We start from the raw sequence: 24,685 nt of genomic DNA on the forward strand, positions 1-24,685 counted from the left end.
CTACTAGTATATATATATATATATATATATATATATATATATATATATATATATATATATATATACAGAGATAGATAGATAGATAGATATATTAATATTCTTTATTAATATAGGAAGATTGTATACCAAAGTGATAGTTAGAAAGATTGCCTTTTAGGACTGGACCGAATCAGATCGACCTAAAAATTGAGACACTGAGCAAGGTAGACTATAATTCTCGGGTTTACCCTCTGTCATAATATCCAATTGTGTATAAACGATCAATTGACAAAACACCTGAATACAGGTAAAGCAGGAAGTTTTAAAATTTAAAAAAAAATAAAGAAAAATTATGACAGGAAAAAAAAACCCACAAAAAGAAAACTAAGTTTCTTTCATTTTTTTTATTCATCATAATCCGATTGGCAACCACATTACCCACTTAAGATGAAGCTTAAATGATTGAACAATCAAAACAAAGTAAGTTTCTAATTTTTTTCTGCGTTGATTTTAATTTTTGCGTTAAATTTTATACTTCAATATTAAAAAAGGTACTTGTTAAGATAAAATCGACAGATCGATTAAAAAACATTTCGTTTAAGCAAAAAAAAAACAATATTACGTACGTAACTGTCATGTCGAGAATAGTAATACATTCAAGAATTACGAAAATTTATCGAGTAGAAAGTTATTTAGAGTTAAAAGTAATTTTACTGAAAATTGGGTAAAATTGCATTTTAAAGTAGACAATGAAGAGTCCATACACAGGGAACATAACTCGGAACATAAGGCTTAGATTACACCTATATTTGTAATCTATAACGATAGGCGTTTTTTTGTTTGTTTACTTAAAACACAATAGCAGTTGTTCTACTCGACGAATTTTCGTTATTGTTGGATATATTAATATTATCGACATGCCAATTAAGTACGTAATATTGTTGTTGCTTAAAACGACATGTTTTAAAAAATCGATCTGTCGATTAACAAGGACAAAAAAGAACTATGTTTACATATTTATTTTTACATGGAACCCATATCGTGCTGAATTCATTCACATAAATAGAAGCCAAACGTAAATGTAAAAGTTCTTTTATTGTTCCTATTTACAATGCCTCCCCACGGGACAGAGTTAGACACCAGGGTCGTTTTTTAACGTGGAGAAAAGGAACAAAAATAAAATTGTCTCAGTCGTGAAGGATTTCTCCTCCACTGACAAAGAACAAGAAATTGAAGTGTAGCATCTGAAGAACAGATACTACACTTTGATCTTGTTTATATATTTTATTGAGAAAGAAAAAATTGAACATAAAAAACGTACAAAAAATTCAATTCAACAAAATTAGGCACAAGGCCCCACAAGAAATTGGGAGGGGGAGGGTAGAGGGTCTTTTTGACTATGTAACAGATGAGACTTTGAAGTCTTACTCTTGACTGGCAACATTTACCAAAATACCTCAATCACTCTGTGGATCCTAATCTAACTAATAACCCCAGCGTTCAATGTAAAATTTAACTATGTACAATTTGTATATTCATTTCTGTATGTTGTGTGTGCATTTTTTTTTTTTTTTTTTTTTTTTTTTGTGTATGTGTGAGAAAATAAAGTTCGATTTCATTAGAAAGAGTTCTTGAATTAATTGGCATAAAATGTTCGTGGAGGGGGAAAAAACTAATGAAAATGTTCATTTCAAAAATAAGGAAAAAACTACTAATGTGTTGTTAGTAAGACCCCCCTGTACTATTCTATGTGGCTAGATCCCCCACTGTTTTCCGGGGAACCGAAAACAAGCAGAGCATCCCTAATGGGGTTTGGGGAAGTCGCCTTAATGGAGGTGGGAGAAAATAAAGCAACGGATGGAGGGGGTAGGAAGGTGACCTCTGAGTAGGGGGATGACCGGGGGCATCAGAAAATAAAGATGAGGAGCAGGGGGGTTGGGCAGATTCAGAGGTTCTCTAATACCAAAAAATAAAATCAGGAACAGGATCTCATTTGTACCACCAGTCAAGAGTTACTTTACTGAACTTATAATGCTAACCTAGGTGGGATGGGTTCCGTAGGACCCAGCACCGCCCATGCCATGCCTAAGGAGGGAACACGTATTGAAACTTGGCTCCTCGACGGATGCACAAACTAGTGCTGTGCACCCACCTCTTGTCAAATTCCACTCTAGGCAACCTCTTCCAATCGCATCTGATCTTTACTTTAAGCAAATGTTTAAAGTAAACGATCAGATCCCGATCAGGAACAGATGTCCCTTCGCGGACCAACTTGAGGCGCGTGATCCAAATGGTCATGCGCGCTACTGCTAGGATCGCCAGGAAAACCAAACTTTCCTTCCTGGGGAACGGCGGCTCCATGTTGTACACAAAAGTTCCTACGTCGAGATCAAGCGGACACTCGGCATCGATGCGAGCTGTTACCCCCTCGACGTACTTTAATAGGGGCTGTATCCGGCTTCAACTAAAAAACGCGTGCTCGATTGTTTCGGGCTCGTGTTCGTCACAGCACGGACAGAAGCGCCTGGTATGTTCTTTATACCGGAAAAGTTCGTACAAGTTCGTACACTTTGATCTTGTCCCGAAGGCCAAGAATGTTAAAAGTTCTTTTATTGTTATTGTAGATAAATTCGAAAAATGAAATATTGAATTGTCATGTCGCAGTAATGAAAATATGCAAAAATTACGAAAAACGATGAGATAGAAAATTAATTATTAATAAAAACAGTTTTCGAAAAAAAAATTCAAGTGCCTATATAAACTAATAGTATTAAGTCAAGGGAAGTAATTCAGTCGGTCTTTAATGGTGGATGTCACACAATCATCTATTCGTACAAAGTACATGTAATAATGCAGGATGATTAGGTAGATTGCTTATTGTTGAAATTGATGGCAAATGTTTACGTACTTTCCACTTTAACAATCACCTTAAATATGATGACTTATACAAGTTTTGGGGGATGCTGAAAAAGAATATCGTATTTAAATTTGCCTCAAACAAGTACTTTTCCAGACATTAAGCAATGAGCTATGTGACATTTGCCCTTAAGATCGCACATTACTGCTTCAAAAAGTGGGGAATCAGTTTTCTATAGTAACTAGCTGTTCAGCCCGGCTTTGCTTGGGCCCTGTGTACTGTGCATACCTTTATGTGCATATGTACTTTTATATTAAAATGTTTGACTCATTTCCAGATAACCTACATCAAAAATTTCAAGTGTTTAGACCCAAAATTGGCGGAGGAGTTTGGTAGAGTCTGCAAAGGTCAACGTGTTCACCTTGGATCTATTGGCAGCCAAATTTTCGTCTGAAAACTGATTAAAAACCTTGCTGCATGTCTGAATACCTTTTATGTAATTTCAAATGTTTAAACCCAAAATTGGCTGAATAGTTTGTTAGAGACGGCAAAGGTCAAATCTTTTAAACTTTGACTACTTGGCAGCAATATTTTCGGCCAAAACCGATTAAAAAGCTTGCCCTACGTCTGAATAAACTTTATGAAAAATTTCAAATGTTTACACCAAAAATTGACTGAGTAATTTGGTAGAGATCGCAGAGGTCAAATTGTTTTTAACTTTGACCCCAATTTTGACCCGTTAACATTTATTGTTTTGGGCTCAAATACAAATTAAAAAGTTTGATCAACGTCCAAGTAACCTACATCTAAAATTTCAAGTGTTTAGACCCAAAATTGGTGGAGGAGTTTGTTAGAGTTTTCAAAGGTCAAATCGTTGAACTTTAACCCCTTCACAGCCAACTTTCTGACGAAAAACCGATCAAAAAGATTTTCCCAAATCTCAATACCCCGTATGTCAAATCTCGTGTCTGTAGACTGAAAATTGACAGAGTAGTTTGGTAAGGAAATGTACACACACACAGATACACACGTACATGCACATAGACATTTTCATTTTTATAGATATACTGGCATGGGTGCCCGGCGTTGCCCGGGTGTTTGGAGGTGTATGCTGAGCAAAAAAAAAAAGGTCAATTTTTTTAATTTGAACCTTATTATGACCCCTTAAAATTTATTGTTTTCGGTTCAAGTGGAGTTATTAAGTAAGATCCATGTTCACCGAACCTATATCTAAAATTTCAAGTGTTTAGACCCAAAATTGTTGGAGGAGTTTGATAGAGTTCTCAAATGTCAAATCGTTGAACTTTGACCCCTTAACGGTCAAATTTCTGGCCGAAAACCGATCAGAAAGATTTTTCCAAATCTCAGTACCCTGTATATCAAATTTCGAGTCTGTAGACTAAAATTGACAGAGTAATTGCGTAGGGAAATATACACACACAGACACACAGACACGTTCACTTTTATAGATACACTAGCATTTAAGCTGGTGTTGCCCGGGTGTTTGGATGTGTATGTTGAGCAAAAAAAAAAAAAGTGGTAGTAGGAAGGCAGGCTCGAACCCGTACCGCAAAGGAGGAAGAGAACGGGGAAACAAACCTGACGTCTTTGCGGTTATGACCACCTTGAAGTGACTTACGTTCACATTAAGGTTACACAATCGAAAGGGGAGGATATCTTTCAAAATATCCGCTAAAAAAACGACCCCCCCTGTTGAAAAGTGCGTAATTGAAGGTTAAAATGTGAATGTTTTTAGCCAAATTTTCAATAATTGTCGTATTAAAGGTCGAACTTCAAAACGATAATGATCTTGGTAAAATCCGTCGCGTCTGTCGAAAGTTTTTGGCAGATCTGCAAACAGACATACATACATACATTTATATATTGGTAACTAAGAATTTTCAACCCAAACTGATGAAAAAGCTCCCCCTATCTCTGAATACCCTCTCTGTGAAATTTCAAATGTTTAGACCAGAAATTGTCTGAGTAATTAGGTAGAGACCGTAGTGGTCAATTTTTTTTAAAACTTTGACCCCTATTATGACCCCTTAACATTTGTTGTTTTAGACTCAAATCAAGTTATTAAGTTAGATCCATGCCCAGGGAACCTATATCTAAAATTTCAAGTGTGTAGATCCAAAATTGTTGGAGGAGTTTGGTAGAGTTCTCAAAGGTCAACTCGTTGAACTTTGACCCCTTAACAGCGAAATTTGGGGCTGAAAACCGATCACATTGATTTTCCCAAATCTCCATACCCTGTATATCAAATTTCGTGTCTGTTGATTGAAAATTAACAGAGTTATTGCGAAGGAAAATGTACACAGACGCACAGATACACAGACACTTTCACTTTTATAGATATATATATACATAGATAGATAGGTAGATAGACAGATAGATAGATAGATAGATAGATAGATAGATAGAAAAACAAAAATATATACGTATAGATAAATATATATATGGAAACAATTTGGTGTTTACTCCACACTTTTTACGCAAATATTATGCAAGTATAAATCATGTAGAATATCTGCATGAATATAATTACACGTAATAGTTAACTAAAGATAATCATTCCACAAGAAAACCGAAAAAAACTAATAAGGAATTAATTAAAATGAATGTTTAAAAGAATATGCAAATTAGCTAGATCTTTTGCTAGTGAATGCAATTCTACGACCCATATATAAGAAAATTGTATTTTCTTTTTAAATAAATAGAAAAGCGTGTTTTGAATATGAATATCAATACAAACAAAAGAGAAACGAATTCATAGGAGTATAGATAGATAGACTAGCAGTTCCGCCCGGCTTTGCTGGGGTCCTATGTACTGTTTACAAGATTATGTGCATATGTATATATTAAAAAGTGTGAATATGTAAAGTAATGCCTGTCTGTATAATGCTCATCCTTAACTACCATAGAGAAAAGACCGACAGACATTTTCACTTTTATAGATATAGATAGATAGATTGGATGCAATGATTTAAAAAGTATAAAAAAAAAAGACTCATGCGCCACCACCGAGAATCGAAACCAAAACATTCAGCTCAAAATTTATTTTGCCTCTGCCTTCAATGACTGGGCTATGAAAACATGTTGACTGCAAAGCTAAAAATTAAAACATGAACCAATAGCTACGACGTGATGCATTCGTAATGCCGGCGTTCGACTTTCACCTGCAAATTTCATTTTTTTTAATTTTCACACTTTTGCACCGATTTTTCCTGGCTAAAACCCAAATATAAAGTTTTGCATGGATTCAAATACTTTATATATGAAGTTTCATGTCTGTAGACCAAAAACTCTAGGAGGGGTTTGGTAGGTAAAATTTGTTAAACAAAAATATATCCGTATACATAAATATATATGGAAACAATTTTGTGGTTACCATAAACTTCTTACGCAAATATTAGGCAAGTATAAATCATATAGAATATCTGCATGAATATAATTATACGTAATAGTTAACTAAAGATGATTATCGCATTAAAGAACCGAAAAAACTAATAGGGGATTAATTAAAATGAATGTTTAAAATAATATGCAAATTGGCTAGATTTTTTTGCTAGTGAATGCAATTCCACAACCCATATATGAGAAAATTGTATTTTTTTTAAATAAATAAAAAAGGGTTTTAATATGAATATCAATACACACAAAGGAAAAACGAATTTATAGGAATATAGATAGATAGATAGATAAAGATTTAACGTAAAATGAACACCCACTTTACGGTCACCTTGGCTATAAAGTGGATGTTCATTTTACATTAAATTAATATAGAAAAGTGATCTCCCACTTTTTAAAACTGTAATTTATTCATATCTTGGAAACTACTTATTTCCTGGAATTTTTTATTATTATTGTCGTGTTCATCACCCCCCCCCAAAAAAAAACCCCTCTAATTTTCAGTAATTTTAAAGGATTTTTCGTGTGTGCAAAGATACTCCACCTTTACCAATACTTCAATCATTTGTTTTCCTAGTTTTGCATATGAATTACAAAATATCTGATATTTTCCCAAAACCTTTGACCTTGATGGAGGGGAGACAAAAACTTGCTACTATCATTTCAAATGACCTGAAATAACATCAAGGGGAGACTTGATTCCAAATATTTCTCATGTGTTATATCTTGGTTTTAATACATAAAGTAAATCTCACATTGTATAAGGCGTATTTGATACTGGAGATATTCATAATCGTACCCCGTTTCCCATACATATATAAGTTGAGTTATTTGCCGTACTGATATTGAATTATTTATTTGCAAAAAAAAAAAAAATTAAGGAATACAGCTTCAACATTTTAAATAAACTGTAAAACTTAACTTTGAAATAATGTGTGCATTAATCTGTCTTACGTAAATGTGAAATTGCTTTTTCATCAATCTCTAATGTTTAAGTTATCGGTCCTGGATATGACTTGAAACTATATCCAATAGTTTGTGGGGCTTTGGGGAGTGTGGAGCCACCTCTTAATTACCATTGCTCCCAGGTCCACTCTAAACTGAGGTGGTAGTATATGTTAGGGTCCCAACTATTGGTTAAATAGAAACCGACTTGAATTTTTTTTTTTTTAATTCTATTAAAAAAAAATTTCTTGAAGATTATTAGATTTCGCATTAAATAATCTGAAAAGGGCTAATATGCCGTAAAACAAAAACAATGTTTAAGTTAGCATTTTTGCCAGTCTATTATATTTTACATTTGAATAACACATAATCATAACTAACTAGATCAATTAAAATGGAATTTTGTTTATACATTACTCAATCCCAGAACTATAATATATTTTATAGAGCGCATTTTCTATCATTAAATTTTTTGTAAAAAATAAAACGGCTGAAGTAGTTGAGATGCTGCGAACAGATACTACACTTTGAATGGCACTTGTACAGTTTAATCAAGACATTAAAAAAATCAAAATATCGAAAAAAGGTTATATTGTACATATCAGCTATGGAACGAAGTCCTTCGAAAAAAAAAATTCACTTAATTTCATCAAGTAGTTTTTTTTTTTTTATCGTGAAAAAACAATTTGTTATGATACCGAGCAAAAGGTTAGATTTTTAGGAAGAAAAGCAAGTATTCAAGATGGGGAGGGATTGTCGGCGGTTTAAATTATCTCCCCGTGGCATATTCAAAAATTTCCAAGATGATTAACCTCAATGCGCTCTCATAAAAACGTGTTTTTCCGCTGTAAAAAAAAAACAAAAAAACTACTCGATCAAATTAAGTGAAATATTTTTCTGGAGATCTTCAGTCCAAAATGGATGCGTAAAATATAACCTTTTTCGATATTTTCATTTTTTAATGTCTTGATTAAACTGTACAAATACTCTTGAATTATTTGAAGAAAACAAAAAACTTTACATTTTAAATATTTGAAAAAAATTAGGCACAAGGCCACACAAAAGTGTGAGAAAATGGGTACCATTATCCATCTTTTCTCACCATAATTAAAAAAATATATATTTTACTTTTAACTAGAATCACCAATTACCATAATACCACATTTACTTCAAAGGTCATCCTACTTAAATTTCCACAAATAGTTTTGATATTAAAAGCCCACTTTTCTATTTTAAAATAAATACAGCTTTCTTATATATATATATATATATATATATATATATATATATATATATATATATATATAGAGAGAGAGAGAGAGAGAGAGAGAGAGAGAGAGTGAGAGATAGATAGATAGATATGCGTTAATATACTAGCAACTTAAAAAGGAATACTAATTTGCATATTCCTTTAAAAACAAACTTTTATTCACTGTTTTTTTTTTTTCTGTTTTCTTATTAGACTAGCGGGGGGTACCCGGCGTTGCCCGGGTGTTTGTAGGTGTGTGTATGGGGGGATAAGTAATAACTCTGAAACGATGTTAAAAAAATCGGACCCCCCCCCCCCGCCAAAAAAAAAACAGCGAAAAAAAAGCCGCTGTGTGCATAGGGGGGAGTAAACTAAAGAATAAGCGAAGTAAAAAAAATAAAGAAATGTTGCCCGCATGTCGAAAAAAACGCTGTGTGTATAGGGGAGGGGGAAGTAAACTAAAGAATAAACGAAGTAAAAAAAAATAAAGAAACGTTGCCCGGGTGTTTAAAGATGTAAACGAAAAAAAATAATAGTTTTGGTCGTGAGGCTGGATTGAACCCGAGAGCCTTGACGCGGAGGTGAAACAAACTCCAACCACTTAACCGTGTAGGCCAAGAGTAAGAGGAATTGATTATAGTGTTAAAATAAGGCTTATAAAGCGAGTGAAAGAGGTTTGATTGACAGATAGCCACTAAATGAGGTCATCGCGGGAGCGTTACGAGATGACGTAGCAGTATTTTATTTTTTTTGTTTTACTTCACATTAGTGTTTATTAAATTACGTATTTCGTTTCCTGTCTAGACAAAGAATGGTGTGTCCCCATCGACTACACCTGCAAATGTCATCTACATACACCAGACTCAAGTAAAAAGGAATGACTTGACACAGTTACTTGATGGACAGGCCATACTGTAGTAGATCACGTCTAGGTAGAACCACTTGGTGAAAATGCCAGGCTATCGATATGCCACTAGATTAAAACTGGGACAAGTGACTAATGTGGTCCAGCAATCTGTTATTGTTGATGGAATTCCATGTCTAGTATGCGATTTACACCATGCTTTGGGAGCAGACTCTTCAATGACTGAAAATTGAAATGAATGGCTCTCGTCTTGGAGAGGCTCCATGTTTTGACAAGCTTCTGGACTTGACCTTCACTCCTGATCTGAAATGGAACACGTACATCAAATCTGTTGCCAAGCTCGCTAGGAAAATGGTGGATCCTTTTATCGCTCCAGTAGATATCTCACTGCTGGTGCAATTCTCTACCCATATAAGAGCCAGGTACATCCAAGGATGAAGTACTGTTGCTACATCTGGGCAGGAGCTGCTAGGAAGATCTTATCCTGCCTTGACAAAGTTCAAAATAAACTTCATAGTCTAGTCGGGGGATGGCCTTTTCTCTTCCCTGCAACCTCTTTCTCACGGAAAACGACGTTGCAAGCCTGTCTCTGCTTTACTGTTACATGGTAAGTTCTCGTCTGAGCTCCAATCTATAGTCCCCCTCACCAAACTTTCATGAAGAACACACATCTAGCTGAAAACACTATCAATAATTTTCCCCACTCTTTATCTGTGCCTAAACCTGCCTACAAGAAATATGTGTTTTGATTCACATCATCAGCAAATGAAAAAAAAATTAAATTCCACAATTTAATGGTGACTGTAATGTGCAGGAATTTTCATTGCGAATGAAACAGTCGCATTTACGAGTGATTTTTCAAAGTGGCTACTAAAAATAATAAAACACTTATCTTTTAGTGATTGTATTTCTTTCACTAACAATCTTCTAAGGCTTATTATTGAGTGAAAAATGTCTTTTAAGCCATTATTTTTTTAATGGGCAAAGTCAAATTATTTAACCAATAAGTTTAATAAAACAATATGTTCTTTTTCTTTCTTCTTTTTTTTTAAACAAATTCAGTGCATATTTAGAATTGCACTTATTTTATTATTATTATTAACTTAAATTCCTCATTTCAGTTTACATTATGGAAACGGACGTGCTTTTGTTGAGATAAGTGATTTCAATTTTAATCATACTTTTTATTTTTAGATTCAAATATTAATAACTCCATTTTATTTCAGTATTTAATTTATGTATTTCTGTTTTATCAAATGTTAGCTTTTTTTTTCTCGTCCATAAATGTTTATTTATCTACCAAGTCGATTGCAAAAATAGATTACGAATTTGTACTCATTCTTAATTCCTGAGAGGGGAATCTATCACCATATTTTCCCTTAAACACGTCCGTTGGACTTTTATTAAGTAGAATACTTAATAGTTTTTTTTTTTTTTTTTTTTAATGGAGAGTAGAAAACGCATTGTGGATGCGTTATCGGCAGCTCCTGTTACTCTCGCTTCTTCTTATTTATCCCTCAGTCCTCATTTTTTAATGAGTGATTTTTCTGACAAAGGGAGAAGAAAAAGCTGTTTTCTAGGTTGGCAGTATTTTGCGCGAACAGTTGGCAGAGATGGCGGAAATTTTCTGTTTCTATGTCTATCCTTGTAGCCATGTCACTAGTAAGGGTGCTGGAGGTAAACGTTTTGTCTGGGCTGACGTTATCCGCCTGATAGTCAGGGACCCGAACCTTGGATTAACCACCAAGGAGGCTGTCCTATCAGCAGGTGCAAAGTACTGGAGCTGCTGTATTGCCATTTGGTGAATGGATTCTGGACCATGCAGTAGCTTCTGGTGGGGCCTCTCGATGCCATACTAGTGGGTAATTGTTACGGCTTTACCTTATCATTAGCTACAAATAATAAAAAAATTCGTTTCTTTTTCTCTCTTAGTTTCCCCTCTCTGTCCTGCTCTAAGTAAATCTGACGACCACTAGACCATTTCCAAAAATTCATCATGACAAGTTTCAAGAAAAAATACACGATTAAACCTGGTTCTCCAACTTCGAACGTAGACCCCTACTACCATGTCTCCTTCTCCAACATCAGGGGTCTACGTTCTAACCTTCCAGAGGTTGAAACCCAATTACAGGAGACTAAACCAGACCTTTTATTTTTAAGTGAAACTGGCATTGGACAGGCTATTTCCCTAGAAGAGTTCGCAATTAAAGGATACTCTAACTTAACTTCTAAATCTGACCCCCAAGATCGCCATGGGCATGGAATTTGTGCCTATATTAGGGATAACTTTCCATGTGGTAGGGACATCTCCAGGGAAGATCCTAACTTACCCTATATGTGCTTCTGGGTTGCTTTAGCTCACACTACGGCATTTATATTTACTCTCTATCGCCCCCATAACAGCGGAGTTACTATCTTTCAAAGCATATCTGAGAAAATTGACCAAGTCCTATCTGCTTATCCTTCAGCTAACATTCACGTATGTGGTGACTTCAATGTTCACAACGTCGAATGGTTGACCCACTCTAACAAGACCGATGATGAGGGGAGGTTCTGTCATGATTTCTCCATTGCCTATGACCTCACTCAGATTGTTCAGGAACCCACTCGTGTGCCCGACAATGACGGCCAGTATGCGAGCCTACTAGACCTTTTTCTCACAACTTGCCCTGAACTATGTTCAGTTTCTGTTCTGTCGCTTCTTGGATATTCCGACCATTCTGTTGTATCAATTAAGATAAAAATGAAATGTAATAAGTCCCCAGACGTACCTCTCCATCGTACAGTATATCGATACACTAAGGCTGACTGGGATAGCTTTCGTACATTTATATCTGATCTACCTCTGCATTCCATGTTTAAAAAGGATGTGTCCTCTATAGTATTAGACCTGACGGAATGGTTAATTGTAGGTATTGACCGTTTCATACCCTCGAAAAAGTTTCAGCAAAAACCTAACAGCCAGCCATGGTTCTCTCCAGAATGTGCTGCTGCCATTGCGCACAGAAATCACTTTTTCCACTGTTTCCAACGTAATAGATGTATGAAAACTAAAGCCGCTTTCAGGACTGCCAGCAACCATTGTAAGAAAGTAATAAAGAATGCAAGAGAGTTGTATGCTCAACCTGTTCAGTCCAAAGTAGCTGAGCAGCGGCTTGGTTCCCAACAGTTTTGGAGCAAACAGAATCCTGAACAGAAGCGTGTGCTCCATCCCAACCATTATCAATGGACCTGAGGTAATCTCGTCAGCATCAGACAAAGCCAAACTCTTTGTCAAGAACTTTGCAGCTAATTCTACCCTTTGCGATCAAGGCTGCCAACCCCCAATATTTCCTCCTGTATCAGAAAACACGCTATGTGAAATACGTATATCTGTACGTGATGTTGCCAAGCTAATCAAAAACCTTGATTCCAGTAAAGCAACTGGCCCTGACGGTATTCCAATTATAGTACTCAAAAAACTTCAACCTGAACTAGCGCCCATACTTACAAAACTGTTTAAACGTTGTCTTAAGGAGAATAGTTTCCCATCTCCCTGGAAAATTTCATCAGTATGCCCTGTATTTAAGAATTCAGGTGATCGCTCATCCCCCTCTCAGTACAAGCCAATAAGTCTCCTGTGCGTCATGAGTAAGTTGCTGGAAACTGTGTTAAATACAGAAGTAATCAACCATCTCAACAAAAATAACCTTCTTAGTGACACTCAATATGGTTTCCGTTCTGCTAGATCTACAGCAGATGTGCTTACAGTTATATCTCATAAGATTAGCAAATCTCTCGACGGAGGCAAACTTTCTAGGGCAATTGCTCTTGACATATCTAAGGCCTTTGATAGGGTATGGCATAAAGGTTTACTTCATAAGATCTCTAGCTATGGTATTGCTGGAAATGTCGTCTCAATTATTAAATCATTTCTTTCTGATAGGTTCATAAGAGTAGTAGTTGAGGGGCAAAAATCAGAAGCTCACAGTATTAATGCCGGTGTCCCTCAGGGATCCATCCTGGCCCCAACTCTTTTCCTGATCTATATTAATGATCTTCCAAATCACATCCTTATATCATTTGTAGACATCTATGCTGACGACACTACCATTTATGGTAGCACATCTAAGACAGTAAACGACCAAGTTCTCTCCAATTCTCTCTCCTCTGATCTTGAGCACGTAGTACAATGGGGTAAGGAGTGGCTGGTTACTTTTAATGCATCTAAAACCAAGCTTCTCTCTTTACATCATCAACATTCTGATCCACATCTGGCATCAATTGAAATGAATGGCTCTCGTCTTCAGGAGGCCTCAAGTTTTGACAAGCTTCTGGGCTTGACCATTACTCCTCATCTTAAATGGAACACGTACATCAAATCTGTTGCCAAGGCCGCTGGAAAAATGGTGGGATCTTTCTATCGATCCGGTAGATATCTCACTGCTGATGCTATTCTCTATCTATATAAGAACCAGGTACGTCCAAGGATGGAATACTGTTGCCACATCTGGGCAGGAGCTGCTAGAAAGGACTTGTCCTGCCTTGATAGAGTTCAAAATAGACTTCGTAGCCTCGTAGGAGATGTCCTTTTCTCTTCGCTGCAACCTCTATCTCACAGAAGAGATGTTGCGAGTTTGTCTCTGATGTATCGTTATTTTCATGGAAAGTGTTCGACTGAGCTTCAATCTATGGTCCCCCTCGCCAAACTTTCACAAGAAACACTCGTCTAGCTGTAAACACTATCAATAATTCCCCCCACTCTTCATCTGTGCCTAAACCTAAACGTAGATTCCATGAGCAAAGCTTCTTTCTTAGAACTGCACGCCTGTGGAATTGTCTTCCGGTTTCCTGCTTTCCGGCTGACTACAATATGGTTGTCTTCAAGTCTAACGTAAATAAGTTCTTGATGAGCCGTTCCATATAAGTTATCAAATTTACCAAATTTTCTTTACTAATGATTACTATATTGTCCAATTTCTACTGTACACTCTTTAACCCTTATCCTTGAGTGGCATCTTGGCCTTGATAATGTGGTGATGCCTATGTAAAAAAAAAAAACCTAAACGTAGATTGTATGAACAAAGCTTCTTCCTTAGAACTACACACCTGTGGAATTGGCTTCCATTTGCCTGCTTTCCAGCTAACTACAATCTGGTTGTCTTCAAGTCCAACATAAACAAGTTCTTGATGAGCCGTTTCCCCTTAAGTAATCCAATTTATAAAATATCCACTACTACCGATTACTACGATATTGTCCCATTGACTACTGTACTCTCTTTAACCCTTATCCTCGAGTGGCCTCTGGGACTTAATAAGTGGTGACTCCTATGTAAAAAAAAGATGAGGAAATGGATGAGTAACCTAGTACTGAGCTGTAAATGGCTGGTGCCAGTGATTCTTATGGAAATGGAGCTACGCATCTTGTTGGATGATTTGGAAGCAGAAATTTTATTGAAGAAAACAAAAACAGAAACTATGGTGCACGTTCCACTTCAAAGAAGCACGTGAACCAGATATCCACTGCTATTCTGCATCATATTTAGTCAAGAGATAGGAGGCTGAGTTAGCAGCCATCATGAGGTTTATGAGGAAAAGAGTTAGGGTTGTGTCATATGTTGTTGATTGGGTATTGAACCCAGAGTGTTTTATTTACATTTAAGATGAAAATATCTTGTTTTTTTGTGTGCGTGATGCCAAGAGTACACTTATGCAAATGAGCATTGTTTTGTTTGGACGAATACTCGTGGATATAAAAAGAGAAAGAATTTTCCATCCCAGACAATACGAAAATTTCATGCAATGATTTTGAATCACATCAAATGCTCAGAAACAGACAGGCAGGCAGGCAGGCAGACAGACAGGCAGACAAAGAGAGAGAGAGAGAGAGAGAGAGAGAGAGAGGGAAAAAGACGCCTCAGACACAGAAAAAACTTTGAGTTCTCAATGAAAAATATGAATTTATGATGAATTTATTTTTTAATGTTAAATTTTTTAATGTTGAATTCTTTTAACTTAAATTAATTTAAATTTTAATTAATTAATTATTTAATTATTTCAGCAAGAAATATTTTCTCTGAAGATAATTAAGCTGCAATCACCATGGAAACGACGATCAGGTTTGTTTAATCTTTTTAATGAATTGCTTTTTTTGTTGTTGTTGACACTTGCAAATATACAAACCCTCTTGACACAAATTTGTAATAATTCATGCATAGCACCAAACATTCTACTGAGATTCTTGACTTTTGAAAATACTTATACGTGTTCGTCATAGTGATAATATCGTTGATCAACGTATGTGGGAAATGTAATGAAAATAAAATCACCTTTAAATGTTAGATATTGAACGATCCACTAGCATATAATTTAGTTGAAAATAACAAGAAATAGAAACTGAGTTATACTTGATAATTCTAAGTTTAAAATTGTTTAGGCTGTGAAAATGTACAAGAAACGGATATGACAACACATGAGTCAAAGAGAGAGGATGATAGAAAAGATAGTCTGTTTGGAAGCATGAAATGTGGGTGTCAAACGTGTCAGGACATATATATATATATATATATATATATATATATATATATATATAAGGCAAAAGCGGTGTGTGCATTTTTATATGTGCAGCAAAGGCTTTTTTGCCGGGGTTCTCTGGGGGGGTCACTATTTCTTAGAACTGTTTATATACCTCCTAGATTGTAATATCTATAATTTGCAAATGGGACGTCATGTCTAGATTTATTTGATTGACTTTTATAAAATTTGCACTATTTCATTCTGTCGCGTGTCGTTTGACTTTTTCGTATAAATAAAATGAAACTATTCTATTGCTCCTATTGCTATGGACACTCCCATTTTTATTGGGAGCTGGTTTATTGGTTAAATATTGAACGATTCACTGGCATATAATTTAGTTAGTTGAAAATAACAAGAGGTATACTTGATGATCCTGAATTTAAAATTGTTTAGGCTGTGAAAAAGGACAAGAAACGGACATGACAACACATGACTCAAAGAGAGAAGGTGATAGAAAAGATAGTCTGTTTAGAAGCATGCAATGTGGATGTCAGCCGTGTAAGAGCATGGACTAATAAGATATAATTAATTAGTAATTTTGGTCTCTGTCTCCCTTTGACCCCCCCTATCTAATGCAAATATATATATTGACCAATGAATTGTCTTCAGATATGTATCGGTGAAATTTAACAGGATCTAAAAAAATCTCATTCCGCAACATACATATGGAATACAAAAGACAATTAAATCATCTTTTAGTGAATGTTGGATATTGAACAAGAAGATCGACTAGTATATAAGGTTGTTGGAAAAATGGTGAGATCCTTCTACCGATCCAGTAGATATCTCACTGCTGATGTAATTCTCTACCTTTATAAGAGCCAGGTACATCCAAGGATGGAGTACTGTAGCCATATCTGGGAAGGAACTGCTAGAAAGGACATCCTACCTTGATAGAGTTCAAAATAGACTTACTACACCACCGCAACACACCCAATCAAAATGTGCGTGTGTGTGCGTGTGTGTTTGTATGTCGGAACAAGTATCGTTTTTAACCTTGATCTTTCAGACAACAAATATCGAAAAATTAGCCAAAGACATTAATTCCTTCACCCTCAACTGAGCAGTTTTTTACAAGAAGGGGTCACTTTTTCATGGCCATTTTGCAACGCTATCATACGCGCTTGAAATGACTAGCCTTAATTTGAAGGAAGCGAAGTCGTCAGAATTTGTCAACCTGACGAATTCTCATGAGAATGAAACACGGAATATTCTGTGTAGCTTAGTTGCCATATATATTTTCATTTATTATATATATATATATATATATATATATATATATATATATATATACTATTCGATTGTGGCTAACAGAATAAGAATAAGATGTTTTTTTTTCTTTATAAAAACAACAATCTTATTTTTTTCGTTAATTTCTTTCACAAACAAACACGATTTTTATGAGGCCTTTTCATTTCCTTACTTATCTGTCTGCCAGAATCTGCTTGGACTCGTATTCCTTCTGTTAAATAACAATTGTTTACGTCATTTGATGTCAGTTCTTGTCGTTTCTATTTGTGGCCTAACTTCCAACCACATTTACATATAACAACATTTCAACCAATGACGTCATCAACAAAGAAATGTTTCTGCTTTCCCACTTATGTTTTATTTTCGTCTTTGTATTTTGACCTTAATTTTGTTTTATAATTTTCTGCGGCTTTCTACTCCTTGACGTCAGACCCACAACCAAATGTGTTAATCACTTCTGTATCCATTTGAAATTTCCGATTTTAATTAAAATAGTTTTGTTCTCTTTTCCAGGATAATAATAATAATAATAGCAAGCATGATCCACTTGACGGAGTCTTTCAGTATGTTATTTTTAATTATTTTTATTCTTTTAGCTTTATCTATTTAATTTCTCATACTTATTAATCAATTTCTGGAGCTTCATACAAAAATACTGACATTTTTAAGTGATAAAACAAAAATATGAAGAAATAATTTGGATGAAAACGATTCTGTAGGTAAACAACAATAAATATTTATTATATAAATAGCAGTTAAAAAGAAATTACTGTGAAATGAGGTGGCATTTAATTGTCTGTCGCAGAGCGAACGTCCATTTAATGTTTTCCTATTTAGCATCTCATTAATGTCTAGTCCTAAGTCAGGGGCAGATAACTCGTGTTTCAAAAATGCTTTTAGAGCAAAGGAGATAAGAGTAAAGTTACTTTCCTTTAAAAATAGAAAAAATATTTAGTGTATTATTATTTTGAAATTCGGACAAAAGTAGAGATTTGTGGAGGTTGCTTTTAAGTCTCAATTTTTTTTTTTTTTTTTTACAAAATACAGTTTTCTCCAAGAAATGTCAATCATGGAATGATTGATTAAATTCACAGTCCTTGCTGCAATTCAAATATGTTTGGTTGCAGTTAAATGGGCTGATATTTTGGGAGGAAAAAAAAAGAAACAAAAAAACACAAAAGTTCACGAATCGCTGTATTTCCTTTTCCTCACAATTTTCTCTCGCCTTCCAGCACACGTCTGTCCCTCTCACCTCTGCCAACAGGTGTTTATTAAAAAAAAACTGACTGCAATTCATTTGCATATGTGTGCAGTATGATCTCGTGCAATTCTACGAGACTACACGTTATAAAGCCAGGGTCGACATATTTAATCTCTCTCTGTCTGTCTCTCTCTCTCTCTCAGATCCCACCTGAAGGTAAGTCGTATGGCCACACAATGCACACATACATATGGGCGCTTGCTTCTTTGATTATTACATTCAACTCTACATTAGTACAAATAAACTGACGTCTATGTTTAACTTGACCACCAAGTTTCATTCATGAATGCCCAACAGTCTTTGCTTTATTGCTATTTAATGATATGCTTCAATATGTACCTCTTTGTCGAGAGCTATGTGAGTGGTTGTTAAAACGTTTTGCGCAGACAATGTGTTGTTAGACAATATTATTGAAATTTGATTTCAATCATATTGCTGCTACTCTTCACTTCAAATGACTTGGAATGGCGTCAAGGACACTTTCGTTATCGTCTGATTAGATGTGATCCTAAACCGAAGGCCAAATTTGTATTTTTCTGATTATTTCAAAGAAAAAATTGGTGCTTATTTTAGAATTAAACCTATCTTCAAAACAAAAATACAGAAAAATCTAAAAACTTTATCATGTCCATACCCGTCACGCAACGAATATGTCATATTCCAAAAGTCACGTAAATTGATCAAGTAGTCTTTTTTAACTAAGAGTTCATGTTTTGGTCTGTAATGTTTTTTATAAATAAGGGGAAAGAGAACTCAATTCGAACTACTGAGATTACAATCAACCTTGTAATGGATACAGTTTTCTAATAAAATCGTTAAAATTCGTAAAAAAATATTTTCTATATAAAAAAAACTATGTAATCAATTTATATAATTTTTGGAATATGACATCTTCTTTCTGTATCTCATAAAAAATATCTGTCAAATAACCTCTAAACTATTCCAGGGAAGAGGTTCACGGCTGGATTTAGGGTTTAAGATTAGAGGTGAACATTTGCAGACTCTCTGAATTAGTTTATTGGCCAGCTTGGAACTGCGACTATTATTCATGTAAATGAAAACAATATGTTCCACCTTATGCAATCTTAACCCTAACCCTAACCCTAACCCTAACCCTAATACTAAATTTATCACAACTTTGCCTGTTTAATATCGCTTTGCAAATGTTTGCTATTTCAAATACTCCAAACGAAAATGTTAAATAATAAAGATTTCTTTATTGTTTAATTGGAATTTATTATTGAGATGAGTATTATTTATCAATTTATTTATTTGTTGCGAACTATCATCCTCATCTTTCTTAGTTGTTGTTTCACGACGTTTCGACCAACTATTCCTTTGATCTTCATCAGGTGGTAACCGCAACGGGATTGGAACTCCAAATCTCCTCATTGCATTACATCAATTATTGCCATCCATAGTTGCTATCGCCTCACAACAACAACTACGGATGGCAATAATAAAATTAATAAATAAAGATTGAAAATTAGTTTGCAAATATTTTAATATCGACAAAGATGATGCATATACAGTGGGGGTCAAAAGTGTTTGCAAATTGTATAAATTGATAAATTTATGCTTCAATATTTTCCAATATAATAACTATGTTACTCACTGTTTGATATGCAAATATGTGAAGTAAATTCATAGAAACGAAAACCAAATAATCATATTCTGGGGGTGGGTATGGATTTTTAAATGATTTTAGGAAGGAATATGGGCCCAAAGAGTTTGCAAGCACTCATTTATCCGCAATAAATACCATTTTAAACATGATATAATTCGAAAAATTGTGACATGATGATTATAGTACCATATATTGATAACATATTACAAGAAAACAACAGTTATTACTCAAATAACAATTAACAGGACAATACGAATTTATGAAACTATTTAACCCTTTATTCACTTTTCTCCATTTTTAATCAAATCAATCAGCCTCCTATCAACAGAGGATGTTAATCTATGCACTTGCTGAGGTGTGATTTCACTTGCTGAGGTGTGATTTCACTTGCTGAGGTGTGATTTCAGAAAATACCTTCTTGATGCTCTCCCAAATGTCTTTTTATGGAATTGATGCCCGTTTTCGTAAACCTTCCTCTTCAGAATCGACTAGAGGTTCTCTATCGGATTCAAATCCGGGCTCTGAGAGGGCCAGACCGTCAGACGTTCACCAGAGATCCCCTTGTCTGAAAGCCAGGCTTTTGTGAACCGAGAGGCATAGCTTGGGCATTGTCTTGTTGGATATTTAGATTCTGGTTGAGAGCATCATTTTGTGAATTCAATCAGGGTAATAAATTTGCTTCCAAAAACTTGCAGTAGTTCACAGAATTCATTTTGACACAATCAGGGACAAGAAAAGGACCAACAATCTCACTTCCAATAATACCAGCTCAAATCATCACTTCTCCTCCTCCCTGTTGACGTCTAAATCGCAAGCCTGGGCTATTGCCTTTAAGAAGCCGCCTTTATATTTAACTTTATCATTTTTTTTCTCTCCTTTCTCTTCCCAGATTTTTTATTTATAGTTATGTCTCGGAAGTAGAGTGAAAAGCACATCTTATTTTTCTTTTATTAATATTATTTTTTTCCTTGTACACATTTTTGTGAATTATTCCATGGATTTCTGCCTTTGGATTATTATGGACCATCTTCTTCCAATTACGGAATTTCTTTGGATTTTACTTGTACAAATGGAAATTCTCTTAACTTTCTTGAAGTTTTACATTTGGATTTTACCGTCACTGGATTTTTTATCTTCCACCAGACTATCCATTCATGTGTAATCACCTTTTTCTTTACCATATTCCTTCTGCTTAACTTATTTTGTTTTCAAGTAAGATCTTTGACTTACTTGTTGTTTCATCAAATACTTCTGCATGCAAAATCCGATCCCGCATTTTGCTAATTTTACCCTCTGATGAGAAGGAGAGTATTTCTTCGAAACTCCACGCATTAAGGACTATCTATTTATCTAGTGTTTCCTTTTCAGATTAAATATGTTTTTAACTCATTTCAAAGTGTTTTTTAACATATTTTATTAACTGTTTGCTCATATGTATATATATATATATATATATATATGTGTGTGTGTGTGTGTGTGTGTGTGTGTGTGAATAATGAATTTTTAGGTCATTAATGAAAATTTGAGGGCTATGTAAAATATTGTTATGTAAAAATATTGTAATAATCTTTCTTGTCAGAATAAGTATTTTTCAAAGAAAAGGATTGAGAAAGATTTTTAGATTGTAAAAAACATGCTGGGAAGTAGAAAACCAAAGACAAACTGGCTAGGTAGAATCAAACATTAGTTTGTCAGATGTGATGCTATTTAGGTCTCAATTAAAAATCCAACTTATACATATATATATAATGTATATATATATACATTATATATAAGTACATGATATTTTAAAATCATTTGCTTCAAAATCTCGCATTTATATTATATATATATATATATATATATATATATATATATATATATATATATATATATATATATATATATATATATATATATATAAGAATATCATATTTTAAAATCATATGCTTCAAAATATTGCATTTAATCCATTGAATCCATTATTTTTTATTTTATTTTATTATTTATTTATTTTTTTCAGGAATCATTTTTTCTGCAAATGCAACCGATTTTCTGGAAGGAAGCCCCGCAGCACTAAACTGTATCTTCCCTGCTGATCCTATATTCAATCGTTTACAATGGGAAAATGTGAAAAATGGTAATACACTTCGATGTAGGAATCTAACAACTTGTCAAGAGGATTCTAGATTCGAGCTTTCAAGAAATGGTTATAACATGACTCTCATCATAAAAGAGGTGCAACAAGATCAAAACAAATGGTCGTGTTCGGATAATACCGGAAATTATATTGAATTTGTTACTTTCAACGTCATTGGTAAGTAAATATTAATAATTTTGACCCATGTAATTCGATTGTAAAGAAGATATGAAGTATTTAACAAATTATATATTTTTTTAATATTAATAATTTCATTTTCTATTTCTGAATAAAGAGAATGTCAGTAAGAATTATTCAGTAAAAAATTGATTGAGTTATAAATACGTAGAATTGGAAAGAAAAAATGATAAAACGTACAAGTGTGTCACGATATTGGGATATATCAATATCGTAATAATAAAAAAAAAACAAATAAATTTAATGGTTAAAATTCCAAAACGCGAGACAAGTAAGCCGTTACCATAGCAACGACAGCGATATCGAGGAATAAAACAAAAATGAAGAAAGAAAAAAACGCTGATATATTTAAAATTCAGAAAAAAACGTTCGACAAAAGTTACAGTTAAGAATTTCAAACGCTAATCAGTTGCAGACGGGAGTCCAAAGAAAAAACACGTCTGAGCAGTAGCTTAGCTCCGCCGATAAAATCAACATCGCGAGAAAGATGAAAAGAAAAGCATAAAATAAAGGCTGGTTCATCTTTCACTCTTTCCATTTCTCAATTATAAAGGAAATATTGGATCTCTTAAAAAAAAGAAAAGTCTATCGCATGAAAGGGAAAAATAGCAAATCAACCATTAAGAGTTATAAAAGAAAAATAAATGATTAAAAGGGAAGAACTCTGTAATTTATTTTGAGGGGGGTTGTGAATCCGTTTTGATTCGTTATTGGGAGCTCAAGAAAAAAGAAGAAAAATAAGACTTATGAATTTAAATATATATTATCATCTTCTGAATTTTGTATATATTACCTATTCGTTCTTTGGTTCTGTTCATTAAAATAAAACAAAAAGAAAAACATATCCATGTTGAATTGATTATCTTTTCATATTATAAATATATGTCGAAACTTTTCTGACCTTCACTCTATTGCAGCGATGATCAGCTGATGGCTAAAAGAAAATTTGAAAAGGGCCAAATACAACATTTTGAAGGTTTAAAAAAAAAGAAGCCAAATTCGTGAAATTTAGTTTTAAAAGGGTTAATCAGGCAACTGTGGGCAAAAATATGAGAGTGACCTCACATATCACTATCATAATAATATATGAATATGAGAGTGACCTCAAATGTCACTATAATGATAATAATAATAATAATAATAATAATAATAATATATGATCATTGTTATAATGGTGTAAGAAGAAAACAACCGAATACATGTCAACTGATGTCACGGTAACATATATTGAGCGAATTTCTAACAGTATTTTGTCTAGTTTATTATTTATAATACCTTTTCCCAAACGTACCCTCTCCGAGAGACAGTCGGCTGCCATTTTGAATTTTCCAATACATCGGTAAAAATTGCATGTTTTTCGAGCTGAATAAACATGTTACACTGAATAAAAACACGTGAATTATATCCAGTTAGGTAGAAAAGTAACTTATCTTGCCTTTGATAACATTTATTTGTTCTATATTTGTTTTTTGACAACTTTTTCGAATCTATGTGTACAGTAATACAAACCCAAATTGTTTTCTTTTTTCTAACTTGGTTTTAAAAAGTTTTTATTGCTAACATTTATTTTCATGAACTCTAACCACACCTCACAACCCTAATCCGGCCGGTCGGGGAAAAACGTTTTTATTTTTTTAAATTTTGGTGATTACGACAACACACATACGAACGCATGTATACTCATACACACACACACACACACACACACACACACGCACGCACACATACGCGGCTTGTCACCAAGCTAAAGAAGAGAGAGAGAGAGAGTGGGGGAAGGAGAGAAAGGATCGTACGTGCCGGGGTCAAACAGAAGTTAAATGAAATCGATTATAAATCGCTCGACAAAGTTGTGTCAGAACTTTTTATTCTATGAAACTTAAGATTAATAAAACGAAATGATCATGACCCGTGGAAATTTCATGGCGAATATTTCGCATTCAAGAGAACAAAACGAAAAAGTAGTGCACAAATAAATATATAAGAAAATGAATGTTACCAAAGGCAAGATAAGTTACTCTTCTACCTACCTAGATCACATTTTTGTTGTTTTAACTTATTTTAAAACGTTTATTTAACACAAACAAAAGTAGCGCACGGTTTTAAGTTAGAACAATAAAGAAGTGTCTGACATTTTACAGACATCTTGTGAGACTCGATAATCGCTCCAAACTCGAAAATTAAGCAAAATACTGGTAGGAACACATCCAATAAATGTCAGCAAACGTTCGTACCTGTTTTCTTTTTCACATTAGCGAAACTCTTATCAGAGCAAAAGCGAAAATGAGAAGCAAACACAAATGAAGAAGTCGGTTTTTATCGTTGAGCACAAAAACAACAAAAAAAAGAGTATCTAATCTAATAGGCC

At 34.2% G+C, this 24,685-nt stretch overlaps 1 protein-coding gene across 1 annotated transcript; it reads left to right on the plus strand.

The window, feature by feature from the left end:
- Positions 1 to 325: 325 nt before the first annotated feature.
- Positions 326 to 22,505, plus strand: LOC145248664 (uncharacterized). The gene is made up of 4 exons (XM_080110332.1): positions 326 to 459; positions 15,350 to 15,407; positions 17,629 to 17,678; positions 22,006 to 22,505. The coding sequence occupies exons 2-4, from the start codon at positions 15,391 to 15,393 to the stop codon at positions 22,305 to 22,307; spliced, it is 369 nt and encodes a 122-aa protein (XP_079966458.1). The 5' UTR covers positions 326 to 459; positions 15,350 to 15,390; the 3' UTR covers positions 22,308 to 22,505.
- Positions 22,506 to 24,685: the final 2,180 nt, after the last annotated feature.

The sequence above is a fragment of the Euprymna scolopes genome, chromosome 27 (genome assembly GCF_053919585.1).
Source record: "Euprymna scolopes isolate OS-2025 chromosome 27, ASM5391958v1, whole genome shotgun sequence".
Lineage (NCBI taxonomy): Eukaryota > Metazoa > Mollusca > Cephalopoda > Sepiida > Sepiolidae > Euprymna > Euprymna scolopes.